This window comes from Cebus imitator, unplaced genomic scaffold (genome assembly GCF_001604975.1).
Source record: "Cebus imitator isolate Cc_AM_T3 unplaced genomic scaffold, Cebus_imitator-1.0 Scaffold104, whole genome shotgun sequence".
Classification (NCBI taxonomy): Eukaryota; Metazoa; Chordata; class Mammalia; order Primates; family Cebidae; genus Cebus; species Cebus imitator.
This window is the reverse complement of record NW_016107419.1, coordinates 3959222-3978432: the sequence shown is the minus strand read 5'-3', so window position 1 is coordinate 3978432 and position 19211 is coordinate 3959222. Positions and strand designations below refer to the sequence as shown.

Below are 19211 nucleotides of genomic sequence, written 5' to 3'. Positions count from 1 at the left end.
CTAAGTGTTAGGGACTAGGATTCTATAATGTACTATAAAGTTATCCTTATGGACCATTTTTGAAGGGAGAGGCTCTCGCCTTTGTGGCTTAGGACCGTGTTTATGGCATGCTTTCCCAGCTGCTTGGTCTCTAATGCAGTAGTAATCAATGCCACAGTCTCTTTCTAGACTCTTTCATTCAGCTTTCCAGTGAGCTCATAAACCTAGGCCAGGTCCCTGTCTATTCCGGCAAGGTTAAATACTATGGGAATACTTACCTCTGAAATTACTATTCTTGGTTTTTCCACATAATCTGTTTACCCTCCATTTCACTTTCTGACACTTAAAACCCCGAAGTGGAAGTTGTTGACATGCAGTTATTTTCTTCCTCAGTGGAAACGCCCCTTTTCTATTTCATAAATTTAGAGAGCATAGTGATAATTTTGCATTGCCTCCAGTAAAAAGAGGGAATCCTATTTATATCTCCCCTTTCCTCTGGGAACCCACAGATTTGTAGGATGTTGGAAACTGACATTTTGAAAGAACAGTACATGTAATTTGCAACAATTCTTGAACCTTCTTAAATGAAGGTTCCTTTACCCTTCATTTCAGTTTACTAGAAAAGAGTGAGGCAATATAAAAGTTAATGTAACTTCCACGATTACATTAGCACTCAGCAAATCTAGATAACCTTGTATTTTTAATAAGAGCTTATATGTTATTACTTTGAAATCTTTCACAAATTGCTGCAAACATTAAAAAATGGATTCTCCACTGTATAACATAGCATCTGTCACCACCAAGCAGTGGGCACACATTTTTTCTGCCTGCCCTGTAGCCACCTGTTCACTGTTGTGAAAAGGTGTTGATTAGCTTTTATTTATGCTATATATTTAGGACATTTGACGGGTAGTTCAAGGGATAGAGAATCAGAACAGCACAAAACAACCCGAAGCTCAGCAAACACCCTACTCTCTACTGCCTGAATTATAGAGCCTGGAAACACGTGTTCATATGTGAACTCCATTTGTCAAGGGTTTTCATATTTTTGTGCTGCCAAATAACTCAGCACTGGAAAATCCCTACTCCTGGCTGAGGTTATATATTTATGTAGGTGGTGTTGCAGGAGACAACTGTGTGGGGTTTTTGTTGTTGTTGTTGTTGTTGTTTTTGGTTTGTTTCTTTTTTGTTTGTTTGTTTTTTGCTTCAGAAAAACAAACTCAGCCTCAGACGGAGCATTCACAGCAATGTTTTCCTAACAGTAGGTTAGGTCATCATCCCTAAGTGAGACAGACAGTTTTAAAGTATAAAAAAAGAAATCTCTGGGCAGTTTGCAGATTGAGAGGACTGAATTGTCCTGAAAAAAATTTTTATTCATTCATTTATCTATCTAATTTTATTCATTTATTTATCTATCTAATTTTTATGGGTACAGAGTAGGTATATATATTTTTGGGTTACATGAGATATTTCCATACAGGCATGCAATGCATAACAATCATATCAGGGTAAATGGGGTATCTATTCACTTCAAGGATTTATCCTTTGGGTTTCAAAGAATCCAGTTACACTCTTCTAGTTATTTTTAAATGCACAGTTACATTATTTTTAACTATGGTAATCCTGTAATGCTAGCAAATACTTGATCTTATTCACTCTACCATTTTTTTTTGTACCGCATTAACCATCCTTCCTTTCTCCCCACCCTACACCAAAACAAAATTTTAGTTACTAATAATATTCAACATAGCCATGACATGGCAAGATACCTTGGGGTCCATGCAAATGTCTTTTCTTCAGGACTCTCTTTTGAATGATCCCTCACCTCCACCATGAATATGGTTTATCTTTCCTTCAGACTTTCACATATGTAAGCACTTATTCTGTGTGTCACAGTATTCTAGAAGTCGGTGATACAATGAACAAAATAATGAAGATGCTACCCTCTTGGAACCTATATTCTGTTGAGAGGAGGCAATAAAAATCCAATAAACAAGTAGGTAAATAATAGAGTTGCATGCTGCAGTAATGACTTTGGAGGAGACAGGGTGATGTGAGAGAGTAATAGAGTATGGAGTGGGGTTAAGCAATAAATTAGGTGTTGTGGAGGCCTCTCAGAGAAGGGGGCATAGGAACCGAAATATGAAGAATAAGGAGGAAACCGTCTATGAAGAAAGGGAAAGAGTAAATATCAAGGTCAACGATAATCACAATTATGCTGTGTCTTAGACTCTACTGGCGAGTAAACTCATTGGGCACAGAGAATGTTATTTCCTCATTTTCCTATTTCCTGAAGCATCTGAATTGGGATTTTAGGTAAAATTTGCCCCAAAACTTGCTAAATTAGATAGATCGATCTTGATAGCAATAGGAGAGGACTGTCTTAAGGTGTTACTCTATAATGTTCTTTGAATGATAGTCCAAAATGCTGTATCTTGAAAATTCTAGAATAAAAGATTAACATTTGCTTACATCTATTTTTGCACAGTTGTGCTAGTATCTTTTAAGCATAATAACACCTGAATAGGAAGGTAGGCAGCCAACTCAATAATGTTTATGCAATAGCAGCCATTTATTTCAGTAGTTACTGTGTTCTGGAAAACATGCATGACTCAGTTCCTATCATCTAAGCACAGACAAGCTGGTTAAAAAATCTCTTCTGTAAGTCAAGGTTAAGAGGTTCATGATACTCTGCGGTGCATTTTTGGCACATAAAACACACTACTATTTAATTATTCTTGTTGTCTCATTGCCTCTTACATCTTCCTTATTGACTAAATGAGAGGTTGAAAATACTTGCTGTTTTCTATATTAGCATAAAATCAAGGAATGTGAGAGCTTGGGAGAAACTAAGGAGAAAGGAATCACTGTTATCTGGAACAAGACTACCTGAATTCATAGTTCTGCTATTTATAAGTTGTGTGATCTTGGACAAATAATTTAATCTCTTAGTAATTCAGCTTCTTTAGGTGTAACATGGAGGTATAAATAAATGAAATCCATGTAAAGAGCTATGAAAAAAGTTGTATAAATAGTTGTATAAAATGTATAGTTTACTTATACATGAGGTATACGTAAATGAAATCCATGTAAAGTGCTATGAAAATAGTTTGGCATATATAAAGGTCCCCCATTGAACTAAATAATGATAGAAAACATGTTTTATAACCTCAAAGTTCTCCCTTTGAACTAGATTTAGTCCCCAGATACATTGACTGGCACAAAGTTGTTAAATGTTTTTTTTTCAGTTGCTAACATCTAGATAAAGTTATTTTATAAGACACCTAGATTCCCTGTTTCTTTTGAAAACTAAAAGATCCGTCAACAATGGGTTTACATGTTCATGTGGCACCTATTAGAAGTAATTGAGCTGTGGCCATCCCTTTTACAGTGACACTGTTCTCTCCAAATTGCTGTAGTCTCAACCATTCCCCATTGCATCCTTGATGCTGAGGGCCACCCATTAGTTTGAACAGCCTATTAAGTGTTTGAGTTTGGTAGTGGAAGAATTCTGCACAGATCTTCATGCTGAAGTAGGGGCGAAGAGCAGGCAGACAAGTACAGAGTGTTTGCAGTGGAAAACATTCCTTAGCCAGGTATCCTCTCTTAAAACTGAAATCCTGTAAAGCAAGTATATCAGTCTTACAGTTTATGTAACTTTAAATTGTAAAAATCTTTTATTAAAGTCTGTATGTTAAATATATCTATTGAAATGTCTCATCTACTAATCCTATGCATTTACTGCTTGAAAACACACATTTTGCTCAGATGAAACTGCTTACTGTTTGTCCTGGACATTGTTCTTCCACAGGAGCTTATTATCAAATGATTCAAACAAATCCATAAAGAGATGTCCATGTGTATGCTAAAGTATTCTCTACTTTTCTATTTCTCTTTAACTTAAAGGAAATTTGTTTTCCAAAATTCAGACACAGTGAGAGGCTGTGAAATGAATTTTAGTTAATACACAGAAATAATTTTAAAATGCACACATTTTCATTTGAACCATTTCTTTATTGTCAAGCAACTTTTATCTCAGAGAAATTTGTTTGATTTTTTTACACAAGTGACAATAAACCACAAGTAAAGGCAACTTTTCTTCTGTATTTTCTAGCTTAACTAATGAAGAGAGTTCATTTTGAACTGCGAAGTGGAATATACCTTGTTGGGAAATTATTTCAGTCCTGTTAAATGTTTAAAGACGTGCTGGCAGTTGGAGTTTCCACAATGTAATCTAAGCAATCATTTCCTGGGAAGGTTCCAAAGTTGCTGAGTCATTAATTTAGCACACCAGGTTAAAAAACAAATTCAGTCTCTAGAAGAGCATGATGCATTGTCTCTCTGAGTAGGTGTTCAGTACATAGAGTTCTAACTTTGACAGTAATTTCAAATGAAACAGTTGGTATAAGATATTAAAGATGCATTGTGAAACCACAAACAAAAAATTTGATCTCTATAATTTTTATTCTATTTAACCTTTATTCTTGGCTTTAAAGTACAGCTTTCATCATTGTATTCTCGTATTATCTCTCATGCATGATGTGGTACCTCTTACGCTTCTAACAGAAAAAAAAATTCCTTTATGTTTGTCATTATCTATAATTTCCCAAATCAAATCATTTATATGCACCGCTCTCAATATCATATTTTATAGTGATGTCAATTCTCACAAAAGCTCCACAGCTGTAATTTAATCCGTACTCCTCCAATTCATAGAACCTATGGCTAATATAAAAATATAAAAATTTTAAAAATGCATTCTCTTATATATGTTTCTCATAGTTACAGAAAAGGAAATTCTAAATATGTTCTTCAAGTTTTGAGCCATTTTTTGCTCTGAACGTATTAAAGAAGCAGAATAAAACAATTTTCCAAAGCATTTCAACTTTCCCTCTCCATTAAAAAAAAAAAATCATTCTACAGATTTTTCAGGTTCACCACATATGTGGGGCCAAATTGGAATAGAAACAAATGGTGGAAATTAATTTAAACACCATTTAGTTAATCTAATAAACCCAGTAAAACCTGGGCATCTGCCATTACTGAGGAGGTTCTAAGCTTGCCTGTGTAAACAAAGTCCCTGGAAAGTTTACACGGTCGCAGAGTGAAGCCCACTGCACCTCAGTAAGGCTGCTGCAGGCAGACTGTGACTAGACTCCCTTCTTGTTGGGCAGAGCATCTCTGAAAAATGGCAATAGCCCATCTGGGACTTATAAATAAAGCCCCACCTTCCTGGGACAGAGCACCTGGGAAAAGGGGCGGTTGTGAGTTCCACTTCAGCAGACTTAAATGTCCCTGCCCACCAGCTCTGAAGGGAGCAATGGAGCTCCCAGAACAGCACTTGAGCTCTGATAAAGGACAGCTGCCTCCTCAAGTGGCTCCCTGATCCCCGTATATCCTAAGAGATACCTGATACAGGACAGCTCTAGTTGACATCTGGCAGGTACCATTCTGGGACAAAGCTACCGGAGGAAGGAACAGGCAGCAATCTTTGCTGTTCTGCAAGCCCCCAGGCAAGCAGAGTCTGGAGTGGACCTCCAGCAGTCACAGCAGAGGGGCCTATTATAAGGAAAACTAAAAAAATGGAAAGACATAACTTCAACATCAACAGAAAGGACCTCCACTAAGAGACCACATCTGAAAGTCACCAACTTCAAAGACCAAAGGTAAATAAATCCACGAAGATGGTAAGAAACCAGCACAAAAAGCTGAAATCACCAAAAGCCAGAACACCTCTTCTCCTCCAAGGGATCACAACTGCTCACCAGCAAGGGAACAAAACTAGATAATGGGTTTGATGAACTGACAGAAACAGGCTTCAGAAGGTGAGTGATAACACACTTCTCCAAGCTAAAGGAGCATGGTCTAACCCAATGCAAAGAAACTAAGAACCTTGAAAAAAAGGTTAGATGAAATCCTGTCTAGAATAACCAGCTTAGAGAAGAACATAAACAGCTTGATGGAGCTGAAAAACACAGCACAAGAAGTTCACAAAGCATCACAAGCTTCCATAGCCAAATCATTAAAGATCAAGGATATCAGAGATTGAAGAATAACTTAATGAATTAAAATGAGAAGACAAGTTTAGAGAAAAAAGTGAAAAAAAATGAACAAAGCCTCCAAGAAATATGGTATTATGTGAAAAGACTAAATCTACGTTTGATTGGTGTACCTGAATGTGACCAGGAGAAGGAGACCAAGTTGGAAAACCCTCTTCAGGATATTATCTAGGAAAGCTTTCCCAATCTAGCAGGCCAGGCCAACATTCAAATTCAGGAAATACAGAGAACACCTCGAAGATATTCCTCAAGAAGAGCAACCCCCAAGCACATAATATTCAGATTCACCAGGGTCAAAATGAAGGAGAAAATGCTAAGGGCAGCCAGAGAGAAAGGTGAGGTTACCTACAAAGGGAAGCCCATCAAACTCACAGTGGATCACTTAGCAGAAACCCTACAAGCCAGAAGAGAATGGAGGCCAATATTCAATATCCTTAAATAAAATAATTTTCAACCCAGATTTTCATCTCCAGTGAAACTAAGCTTCATAAGTGAAGAAGAAATAAAATTCTTTATGTACAAGTAGTTGCTTAGAGATTTCATCACCACCAGGCGTGCCTTACAAGAGTTTTTAAAGGAAGCACTAAACATGGAAAGGAATAGCCAGTACCAGCCACTGCAAAAACATACCAAATTGTAAAGACCATCGATACAATGAAGAAACTGTATCAACTAACAGGCAGAACAACCAGCTAGCATCAAAATGGCAAGATCAAATTCACACATCACAGTATTAACCTTAAATATAAATGGGCTGAATGCACCAATCAAAATACACAGACTGGCAAATTGGATAAAGAGCCAAGACCCATGGGTGTGCTGTATTCAGGAGAACCATCTCACATGCAAAGACACACATAGGCTCAAAATAAAGGGATGGAGGAAGATTTACCAAGCAAATGGAAAGCAAATTACCAAGCAAATAGAAAGAAAAAAAANAAAAAAAAAAAAAAGAAAAAAATGAGCAGAGGTTGCAATCCTAGTGTCTGATAAAACAGACTTTAAACCAGCAAAGATCAAAAGAGACAAAGAAGGGCATTACATAATGGTAAAGGGATCAATGCAACAAGAAGAGCTAATTGTCCTAAATATATAGGGATCCAGTACAGGAGCACCCAGATACAAACCACTTATCAAGGAAATGATAGAGGACACAAACAGATGGAATATTTTTCCATGCTCATGGTTAGGAAGAATCAGTATTGTGAAAATGGCCATACTGTCCAAAGTAATTTACAGATTCAATGCTATCCCTGTCAAGCTACCATTGACCTTCTACACATAACTGGAAAAAACCACCTTAAACTTCATGTGGAACCAAAAAAGAGCTGGAATAGCCAAGACAATCCTAAGCCAAAAAAAAAAAAAAATTAGCTGGAGGCATCACACTACCTGACTTCAAAGTATACTATAAGGCTGCAGTAATCAAAACAGCATAGTACTGGTACCAAAACAGAGATATAGACCAATGGAAGAGAACAGAGGCCTGGGAAGTAATGCCACACATCTACAACCATCTGATCTTCGACAAACCTGACAAAAACAAGCAATGGGGAAAGGATTCCCTATTTAATAAATGGTGTTGGAAAAACTGGCTAGCCATATGCCAAAAGCTGAAACTGGACCCCTTCCTTACACTATATACAAAAATTAACTCCAGATGGATTAAAGATTTAAACAAAAGACCTAACACCATAAAAACCCTAGAAGAAAACCTAGGCAATACCATTCAGGACATAGGCATAGGCAAGGACTTCATGACTAAAACACCAAAAGCAATGGCAACAAAAGCCAAAATAGACAAATGGGATCTAATTAAACTTAAGAGTTTTTGCACAGCACAGGAAACTATCATTAGAGTGAACGGGCACCCAACATAATGGGACAATTTTTGTATTCTACCCGTCTGACAAAGGATTAATATCCGAATCTACAAACAACTTAAACAAACGTACAAGAAGAAAACAAACGACCTCATCAGAAAGTAGGTGAAGGATATGAAAAGACCCTTCTCAAAATAAGACATTTACGCAGCTAACAAACGTGAAAAAAAACTCATCATCACTGGTCATTAGAGAAATGCAAATCAAAACCGCATTGAAATACCATCTAATGCCAGTTAGAATGGTGATCATTAAAAAACCTGGAGACAACAGATGCTGGAGAGGATGTGGAGAAATAGGAACACTTTTACACTGTTGATGAGATTGTAAATTACTTCAACCATTGTGGAAGACAGTGTGGTAATTCCTCAAGGATTTAGAACTAGAAATACCATTTGACCCAGCAATCTCATTACTGGGCATATACCCAAAGGATTATAAATCATTGTACTATAAAGACACATGCACATGTATGTTCATTGCAGCACTGTTTACAATACTAAAGACTTAGAAACCAACTCAAATGCATATCAATAATTGACTGGATAAAGAAAATGTGGCACATATTCCCCATGGAATACTATGCATCCATAAAAAAGGATGAGTTCATATCCTTTGCAGGGACATGGATGAAGCTGGAAATCATCATTCTCAGCAGACTGCCACAAAAACGGAAAACCAAGCACCACATGTTCTCACTCATAAGTGGGTGTTGAATAGTGAGAACACATGGACGCAGGGAGGGGAGCATCACACATTGGGGCTTGTTGGTGGGGTGGAAGAGCTAGGGGAGGAAGAGCAGGGGGTGGGGGAATTGGGGAAGGATAACATTAAGAGAAATACCTAATGTAGATGATCAGGGGATGGATGCAGCAAACCAACATGGCATGTGTATACCTATGTAATAATTCTGAACGATCTGCACATGTACCCCAGAACTTAAAGTATAATAATAATAATTTTTAAAAATCTTCAATAGTGTTGATGGGTAAGGAAGAATTTTTTCTTTATTATAGTTAACATTAAAGAGCGGTGTTATTTAAAACTCTAAAGTCCTGTGCACATTTTAGTTAAATATACAAGTAAGCCAAGAAAATGAAGTAAGTTAATGAAGAATTTGAGTTTTATTTATGTATAATAAACAAAATTTCTATAACATATAAACTTGATATATAATGACATCTCTTTACTTTGTATAATAATGTATTTCATGCAAACATCTCCAATTATTTCTGTCTGCATTATGATTTGAATTATTATCTAGTTTCCTGTGGAAAGCATCTTAAAGTCCAAAGATCAGTGAGATTTTTTTTTTTAAATTATAATATCCTTGAAAACTATTAATTTCTGAATTTTGGCCTGCTCAGTAGCTTGATGTATCAAACAAAAAACACTGTAATTATGCTTTATGGCGTACATGCGTTCACATAAAACTTCATATAATAATTTAAATGTTATGTTTTTGCTTAAAATAACTGATTATTAATTATTAATGACAAAATGTGTCACTGATTCTGAAAATCTTTAGGTCTTAGTTTGTGATAACATCATTAAAAATTTGTTTAAAGGAATTATGGCAGGATTACAGAAATGATGGGCCTTAAACATTTAGACAAATAACGATATATATTACAGGGTAATGGCCTTTTTTCATAGCCATTTGTTTTATATATATATATATATATATATATATATATATATATATACTAATATATGTATATTATATAATATATATTATATATAACCCATTATATATCAACAAAGTCCTAGTTTTACATTTTGATTGAAGGAAGGATAAAAGACCTATAAGTGCTTAGGAAATCATCAGATAATTACCCAGTCTTACTTTTGTTTTCGCTTTTTAGATTTGCCTCATGATAAGGAAAGCACATGCAAATATGTATATGTACACGCTCAGAAACATAAAATTAAATACTGAAAACGGAACTTCAAACAGCTTCTCCACTCTTCCTTTCCCAAGGTGTTTGTTATCTAGTAAAACTAAACAACTCAAGCAATCTCCTTCCAGTGGTAAATCAATTTCTGCAAGATAAGTTACCATGCCTGCACCCTGTCTCAAGATTGTAAAGCTGTACTTTTTCATTTAGAAAAATGGGCCATATTGAAAATGATTACTTATATTTGGGACTATAAAAAAGGTAATGATAAGTCTCGTTGGATTGCTATCTGATTTTAAAATTTAAAATGGCATGAATGGTATGAGGGCCCTCTTTATTAATGCTATTAAAATCTTAATTTCTGACACTACAAATTATATAGTTTACACCATAACTTACATATTCTGTGCCAAGGACATACGTGGCTGGCTTTGTAAATCTCATTATTGCCTGAATTTGTGGAGAGCATAGTCTCTGGGCTACAGAGTGACAGCCAATTTCTTTTGCCTAAACATGGAAGATTTTTAAATTTCTTACATAATCTTGCCTTGAAGGTAATAAATGAAATGACTGCTTAAAAGTAATTCTAGTTCTTGTAGCTTATGGCAGTGTTTATGTTGGATGAAAGGAAAACATTCAGTCTACTAGGTTCCCTCTTGCTTTTCTGATGAATTTGCACCATGGTATGGTAAATGTCAAACTGGCTCTGTTAGCACAGCCTAGAATTAGGTATCTTACATTAAGGAAATTGACTGACAGTGATTTGGCCAGCTTTTCATAGGATTTTCAAAATCTGAGAACATTTTAAGTCTGCTAAGAAAGTGTGACATTAGGTTATCTTTTATTCTGAGTGTTAAAACTTTCCAACTATGGAAAAATAACATTTTCATTTTCGTCTATGCTTAAAACTGGCCCATTGGCTACAGTTTCTAAAGGACACTGGAACAGGGACCTTACCCTGTTGACTTAATTATTATTTAATTCAATTGAAGGCATTTTTTTCAATATTTTCATGATTCTGGTTTGGCAAACCTTTGGCTACTTTAATAGTCTCCTTAGACTTCTCTGCAAGAGTTGAACCTTTCCAGAATAATTATGCTTTACAGTTTTTCTTTATGGAATTGTACTTGTGAATATAACTGTAGGCCTAATATTCCTGTGTAGAAATTCATTTTAAGTTTCTTTTTACCGTAGCTAGTAAATCTGCAAATCATACTTTTCACTTTTGGTAATAGCATTTAACCTTTTGATGCAGATAGGGATTGAAAGGGCTGGAAATTGTATGTAAATATAATTTATTGCTTGCCTTATCAGCAATCATTTCAAATTAGAAATTAACTGAGATTGATGATAAAATAAGTGCTCTGGAGGCAAACAAATGTAGGTTCACATTTTGGTTCCACTATTTACTAGCATTTGACCCAAAGGTATATATTTAAACTTTATAAGCTTAGATACTTCAACTGTAGATAATAAAGCCCATGTTTTAAGGCACCTAACACAGTTATTGCTATAGAGGAGGAGCTTAGTAACTGAGATATGTAAATGAGATATACAATTATAACAACAATTCAAAAGTAATTTGGTTGATCTTATTCTGCTGATTCTAAAATACATAATTCTGATAATTCTCAAATATATCCCAGGATACAAGAGTTATGAAATTATCCAAAAACATTGAAAACACAGTTAATTTTAGTCAGTTTAATTTTTAAGAATCTATATGCTCTGCTGATTAATTCCAAAATGATGGACAAAAGTGCACAGAGATATAATTATATCCAAACATCCATTTTTGTATGCCTTGTATAGTATATTAGTTCTGTTTTCAGTAATAAAAATCTTTATTGTTCATATGGTTGAGTAAAAATTTTAAATTATATTTATTTTTTTTCTTTAGGGAATCCAAAGAAACTGTAAGCATTTTTTGTTTGTTTGTTTGTTTGTTTTTGAGACAGAGTTTCACTCTCGTCGCCCAGGCTGGAATGCAGTGGTGCAATCTTGGCTCACTGCAACCTCTTGTCTCCCAAGTTCAAGCAATTATCCTGCCTCAGCCTCCTGAGTAGCTGGGATTACAGGCATGAGCCACCACACCCAGTTAATTTTTATATTTTTAGTAGAGATGGTGTTTCCTCATGTTAGCCAGGCTGGTTTTGAACCCCTGACCTCAAATGATATGCCCATCTCAGCCTCCGAAAGTGCTGGGACTATGGCATTTTTTCAATGAAGTACCATGTAGGGCAAACAGAAGGCATTTACTTTTTATTTTCTGTTTTTCTTCAATGCCTGTATTTACTATGTGCATGTAATACTGTGGAAAATGTCAACGATATAATATGTTACAGTGTTTATTTGTCTCCAACTTTATATTTCTGTGTTAAAATGACCTTTTTAAAGCAAAAGCATATTTGAAAGACCTAGAAATCATGTTTAAATATTCTGATCTCCAATTCTTTTGTTGTTGTTATATAAGCAAGGTAACTCAAATAGAAATGGGGAAAGGAAGTACATTATATTAATTAACAGAAGTATAGCATTATTTCTTTCATATTAATAAGCATCAAAGTACTAAGTACAAGAGTAAACCCAGATCTTAAAATGTATAGGTATATAAATCAAATGGCCTCTTATATCTGACTTCTTTTACTGTTTTTCAAAATGTAGCAGAAGTCACCATCAGAGTCGTATATTGGTCGAGAGAAGAGGTCAAATTCTCAATCATACATTGGGCGACCAATTCAACTTGACAAGATTTTGATGTCTAAAGTTAAAGTGCCGCACACATTCGTCATCCACTCCTACACCCGGCCCACAGTGTGCCAGTACTGCAAGAAGCTTCTGAAGGGGCTTTTCAGGCAGGGCTTGCAGTGCAAAGGTAAGAATGATTTTGTCACCAGTGGAACTTTAATTGTCTTCATTCATCTGACATAACCATTTTCTGGTTACTACTTCTCTTTCTGACAAATTCTCATTTTGTTTCATTTGAAATCATTGGGATTAGATTGCAGATTCAACTGCCATAAACGTTGTGCACCAAAAGTACCAAACAACTGCCTTGGTGAAGTGACCATTAATGGAGGTAGGTAAAAGATCAGCTGTCACGTCTGTGCTTCTTCCCTATTAGAGAGTGTGGGGGTGATGATTTTAGTCAGGGGTTTTGGTTCTGGTTTTGGTTTGGGTTTTGCTTCAGATATTTCAGACACAGTCCAAAGTAAATTATGGCCTTTGTTTGTTCTTCTTTACTATAGAAAAGCATCCATGGAGCTTTGATAACCATCAAAGAGCCTTTCATGATCTTTACATGGTGAACAGCTAGTATTGAAAACTTGGGTAGCCATAATTTATTTCCCAGCTTTCTTATCTTATACTCTTAACCTAGTTTGTCAAGAAATGTGGATGTTGTTGGGATGCCTATAAGTTGCAGCTCTCAGTCTCTTTTCCTCTGCCCTTTTTATTTCAAGCACTACCAAAATATTTGACTTAGAATCTCAGGTTAGTTTTCTCTGTGGATAGTTGTCTTCTGTATACCTTTAGCCTGATACCAGTTTCCCAGTTCCTCTGGAAAGAAAAATGGCTCTAAAAGACCACAGAAACAAGTTGAGTATTTTTGTTGCTAAAAAGCTGAAGAATGAATATTTTTGCTCTAGAACTTTCTTCTCTAGAAGAAATATATGCTGTGCCTAAAAGAAGAAAAAGAAAGAACTCTCCAGGAAAACATTCTCGCACTTGTTTCTGGCTTGGAGATTCATGAATTAGCTGCCAAAATTGAAAGCTTGGCGATCTTCCCACTTTCTATGGCATGTGGTGTTGACTTTGTTCAGGCTCAGTGAATGTCAGTGTCTACTTGATAACTATAACTAAGGAGAAACAGAACAGTTTTTGATGTTGTCGATTACTTTGAAATTGTATTTTCTCATACATTCAGAAAAATCTGGTAAAATATGAATTTTCCAAGCTTGGCAGGCTAGGGTTTCTCATTAATCTATATTTTAATTTTAAAATGGGTACTTTGCATTAGTTAGTAATTATAATTTTTAGCATTACCATCAACTATATAATGACTGTTCAATATTACTTCAGATATCAAATGTCTTAGTATTTAAAAGCTGTAGCTATGTGACCAACTTAATATATTGGAATTCGTAATTTAAAAATTTACTTCAATAGTAAGAATCAGTGGCTTGAATCTTTTTTCGTGTGAAAGTTTCTGTCATCCTCTTATATCCTTTTTTTTTTTCCCCACCAGAGCTGTGTTTCTAAAATATGATCGGCTTCCCAGTCACTTGGGCCTGGTATCACTTTGCCTTCTAGCATTTTGCTTCTATCTCAGCCTGGGCTTCCTTCCAAGGCTTTTCATGACTTTTCATGTTTTCAGGCTTAGGAACACAGAAAACAAGCACCTACCTATGACATTACATATTCAATCTCTCCTAAATTGAGACACTTATCAACTGAAATAAAAAAGGAAATTGAAAATCATGGATGGATCTGGAGGCCATTATCTTTAGCAAATGCAGGAACAGAAAACCAAATACCAGATGTCTCACTTATAAGTAGGAGCTAAATTATGAGAACACATGGACACATAGTAGGGAACAACACACACTGGGACCCTTTGAGGTTGGAGGGTGGGAGGAGGGAAGATCAGAAAGAAATAACTAATGGGTACCAGGCTTAATACCTGGGTGATGAAATTATCTGTACAACAAACCCCCATGACTCAAGTTTACCTGTGTAATAAACCTGCACATGTACCCCTGAACTTAAAAGTTAAAAAACAAAAAACGAGGAAAGAAACTCTTCACAGAACTAACATTTTGGGGCTTCCAAATGATTTGTTTTAGGATCACCTGACTGTCTCTTAAGCCCTGGCTCCAAGATTTCAGACTTATCTTTATGGGTCAAAATAATTTTCTAGATTTGCTTAGCCCTGGGGCAGAGTCTGATGTGGTCATGGAAGAAGGAAGTGATGACAATGATAGTGAAAGGAACAGTGGGCTCATGGATGACATGGAAGAAGCAATGGTCCAAGATGCAGAGATGTCAATGGCAGAGTGCCAGAACGAGAGTGGGGAGATGCAAGACCCAGACCCAGACCATGAGGATGCCAACAGAACCATCAGGTGAGAGCAGCACTCCCAGCCTCAGCCAACAGGGGGACCACAAGTGGTATTTTCTCTTTTAACTTCTTTGATATTTTTATTGAATATAGCAGAAATGTGAAGTTTAATTTCTTATGAATGAACTGTGTGCTGTAGATGAGAGCCTTTGAAGTTAGGAAGTATGGGTTCCCTGGGAGAAGTGTGGTTTCCATCTTTTCCTAGCATCACCTCATTCATTGACCCATTTTCTTTTGCATGTGAGAGATACTCATGTTTGCCATCCACAAGTTTATTACTAAGTTAATATTTAATTAGAAGCTCATTGTGTAGAAACAACAAAGATCAAGGATCCAACTTAGCAGAAACCATTTATTTTATTAGCTGGCCCCTGTTACAAATATCATAGTTTGTATATACTTCACTGTTCTTGATATTATTTCAGAAGTATGTGCAATTTTATTTCTGTTATCTAATTATCTGTGGTTTTAGTTACTGGATGATCCCCACTTTTTATATCAGGAGTCAGCACAATATGGCCACCAAGACAAATTGGACTGCTGCCCAATTTGTAGTAAAGTCTTACTGGAATATAGCTAAACCCATTCATATTGTCTCTGGCTGCTTTTGCACTATATTGGTAAAGTTTGGTATTTTGGAAAAACTAAAATATTTATTACTTGGCCCTTTACAGAAGATGTTTCCCAGTCTCTGATTTATATTATAAAGCATATTGAAACTTCTGTGTCCATTTTGCAAATGCCATGTTTATTGACAAACAAATTGTTCCTGAGAGTAGAGCAATAAAATGATTGGTTTGTTTTCCATTTAATGGCATAATAAACATTTTTAAAGTAGTGAGAAATAATTGTCTTATCACCTGTCTTTTGAAGACATACATTTCTTTAGTACCAAAGAGTTTGCATGGCGGGGAAAGCAGGGGAACTTACATATAAATATATATATGAACTTACATATAAATATATATATATATATATATATATATATTCATTCATGTTGTGGGGAGGGAGGTGAAGAAGAAGGGATGAAGAGGAAGAAACAGAGACTTGCAGATTCCAATTTTTATGACATTATACAGAGAAACTAAAATTCATATTGAATAATGTAATCTCTAAGTGACTGATAATGTACCTATAATATGAAATAAATAAGCAAATAAGCTTTTATATGTGATTCTGAATAGTGTGACCTCAGAAAAATGAGGTGCTTATTACCCAGCCTTGGGATTTTTTAAGGTGTACAAATAAAGTGCCTATCATTCTTCAGATTAACCCACTTTCAGAACCATAGTGCTCGACAATACATTGTACTAAAAATGAGGTGTGAATTTTTGTAAAGTTTCACTTTGGATTGGCTGTCATAAGACTTTATGCATGAAAATACAGAAAATGTACCTGAAAATATTTTTCTCTTACACTATTTTGACTTCTTAAGTCCATCAACAAGCAACAATATCCCACTCATGAGGGTAGTGCAGTCTGTCAAACACACGAAGAGGAAAAGCAGCACAGTCATGAAAGAAGGATGGATGGTCCACTACACCAGCAAGGACACATTGGTAAGATCCTCGGGAACAATGTTGTCTTGCCTTGCTAGGTTTAATTAGAGGAGGAAACAATGTTCTCTTGCCTTGCTAGCGTTAATTAGAGGAGTTGCCAGTGCCCTGTGAGGACTGTGAGATACCTGCATTACTCAGAGTGAACCTCAGCACAGGCATGGCACAGGATTAGGTAGGGTGCATTACAGTCCCTGGGTGACAGATATAGTTGAGCAAGCAACGAAGTCAGGAAAAAAATGTGGAAAGCAATTTCAGGCAAACAAATTCATTGACCTTGATTACCTGAGATGTCTACTTGTCATTTTATAGCATTTGTGGAAGCCACAGCATGTGCTTTCAGAATGCTCTACTGTGATTTAGAATTTTAAAAGGAACACTGCATACTAGGCAGAGAATAAAACAGTGATAACTATCATAAGATAGTTATGATAAAAGTTTTCTAGATTTGCTTAGCCCTGCGGCAGAGTCTGATGTGGTCATGGAGGAAGGGTCCTAAATCCTTAATTAAGTTTTCACTGAAGAACTGGCCCATTCAGGAACATTTTAAGCCTGCATCCTGAGTGTTCACATCTCCAGATTTTCCTAATAGTTGATGAATTATGCTGTGTATGTATGTAAGAGAGAACAACCTTGATTCACATTTAAAAGTTAAATTGACATTGGCTGATTTCTGTTACTGTATTGCTTTCTCATCTCTTACCTGTAGAATCACTGTAGATGAATAGACATCTATAACCTAATTGATCTAACTATAATTTTGACCATCTCTGTTAGAAAGAGAAGACTTACATGATATTATAGGGCTCAATTGGCTACCGCCTAGTTTTTTTAGACATGGTGTAATATATTTAATATATTTCACTGCTCTAAAATCTGTTGTGGAAGAGAATAATAATAGAGCTTTTCAGTCTATTATAAGGTAAAATACACACACACCCTAAAATCCGGAAAGATATACCTACAATGAAGAAGGACCTGATCACCAAATCGTTGTGGTCAGATCTGTGGGGAGCTGGAGAGAAGGTAGAGTTGGTTGTCTGATGCATTCCCCTGACTTTAAGTTGATGTCATGGAATCAAAATTACTATCCAACAAAATATTATTTTCTTCTACTCTAACATCCAGAATTTCCCCATTGCCAGTGGAAGAGAGAATACCTGGCAACATTAGCATGGCATTTCCTAAATGTCCTAAAATAATGACCATGCATAATAAACATTGCATCTCCTAGTAAGCATTACTTTATTATGGACTATACATCCACCATTGCCCTTTAAGCAGTCAAGGAAGCTCAAAAATGGTGTTTTCTATTACTGTGTACTTTCTGAGTTCCAGGCTCTTACTGGGTGCTAGTACTTCATATTCTTTATTACTCGTGACCCTCTAACATAAATGCAGATACGTATCAGACATGTGATAAATAGTCAACTTCTAGAGCCTGAAATTGAGTGTGAGTCTGCCTTTTCCAAAGCGCACGCATTTTCCACCCTCAAATCTTATGTCTCCATTGGAGAAATCTATTTATTTGATCAATCGTGGATATTTTTTAAGTTTATTTTTTTTTAAAGATCTTGAATCTAACATCTGTTTCAGCGGAAACGTCACTATTGGAGGTTGGATAGCAAATGTATTACCCTCTTTCAAAATGACACAGGAAGCAGGTACTACAAGGTAAAGGGGGGCTCTTTCTTTGTAGTTTTATACTTCTTATTGCTTTCTCATGGGAATGTAGAGTATAAGAAATATGAAATACATTCAACAAACGTGACTATTTTTATGCTTCCTCCAGGAACTATTTTTTTCCTTCTCTATAGTCTACAAATTTCTTGGGATTCAGGTTGTGACCTCTTGATTCAGCTGTGAATTTTACATTTCAGGGAGTGCTTCTACTACCATGAGATGACAAGGAGAGGGAAAGAGGTGAAGATTGATTATTTTGGCAGAACTGTGTGATTTAACTAGAAAATTAATGGTCACAGCAGATTAGCCCAAAGTAAACTCCTGATATCCACTGCATCTAGCATACTGCTAGGGGTGAAGAAACATTGTATGATTTCTCCATGCTTGTCAATATTGAAAACAGGCATTTTCCTCTAGAGAAAAAAATGGCAGCAATTTTTATTCTGTCCCTCTCCATTAAGTAATACAGATGTGGCATAGTATATCACCCAGTAAAACACAACTCCAAAAAAAACTTCATGGAGAAGACAGTAGATACTTATTCCTTCAAAATGAATGTAGGCTTTGGAATAGTTGGTTTGATTCTCCATGTCCGTGTTACACAGCTGTCACAGAAAATGGAAACCTCACTAATTTCAAAATTTAAAATTTTGTTTTAAAAGTTATTATTTTTTAGTCACTCTACATTTCCTGGAAGACAAGGTAGTGAGTAACTATTTTAATATCGATTGCCTTAAAAATGATAAGTATTGGCTGGTGCAGTGGCTCACACCTGTAATCCCAGCACTTTGGGAGGCCAAGGCAGGCAGATCCTTGAGGTCAGGAGTTAGAGACCACCCTGGCCAACATGGTGAAACCTCATGTCTATAAAACTACAAAAATTAGCTGGGCTTGGTGGCATGCACATGTAATCTCAGCTACTCAGGAGGCTGAGGCAGGTGAATCGCCTGAACCCAGGAGGCAGTGTTTGCAGTGAGCTGAAATTGCACCACTACACTCCAGCCTGGGCAACAGAACAGGACTCTTGTCTCAAA

At 36.0% G+C, this 19211-nt stretch overlaps 1 protein-coding gene across 1 annotated transcript in view; it reads left to right on the top strand.

The window, feature by feature from the left end:
* PRKD1 (protein kinase D1) overlaps positions 1-19211 on the top strand; it is a 346791-nt gene that overhangs the window by 275680 nt on the left and 51900 nt on the right. Inside the window, exons 6-10 of the mRNA XM_037741730.1 lie at positions 12484-12694; positions 12821-12898; positions 14738-14942; positions 16374-16497; positions 18091-18168. Coding sequence (XP_037597658.1) covers positions 12484-12694; positions 12821-12898; positions 14738-14942; positions 16374-16497; positions 18091-18168 — 696 coding nt within the window. The remainder of the gene's footprint in view (positions 1-12483; positions 12695-12820; positions 12899-14737; positions 14943-16373; positions 16498-18090; positions 18169-19211) is intronic.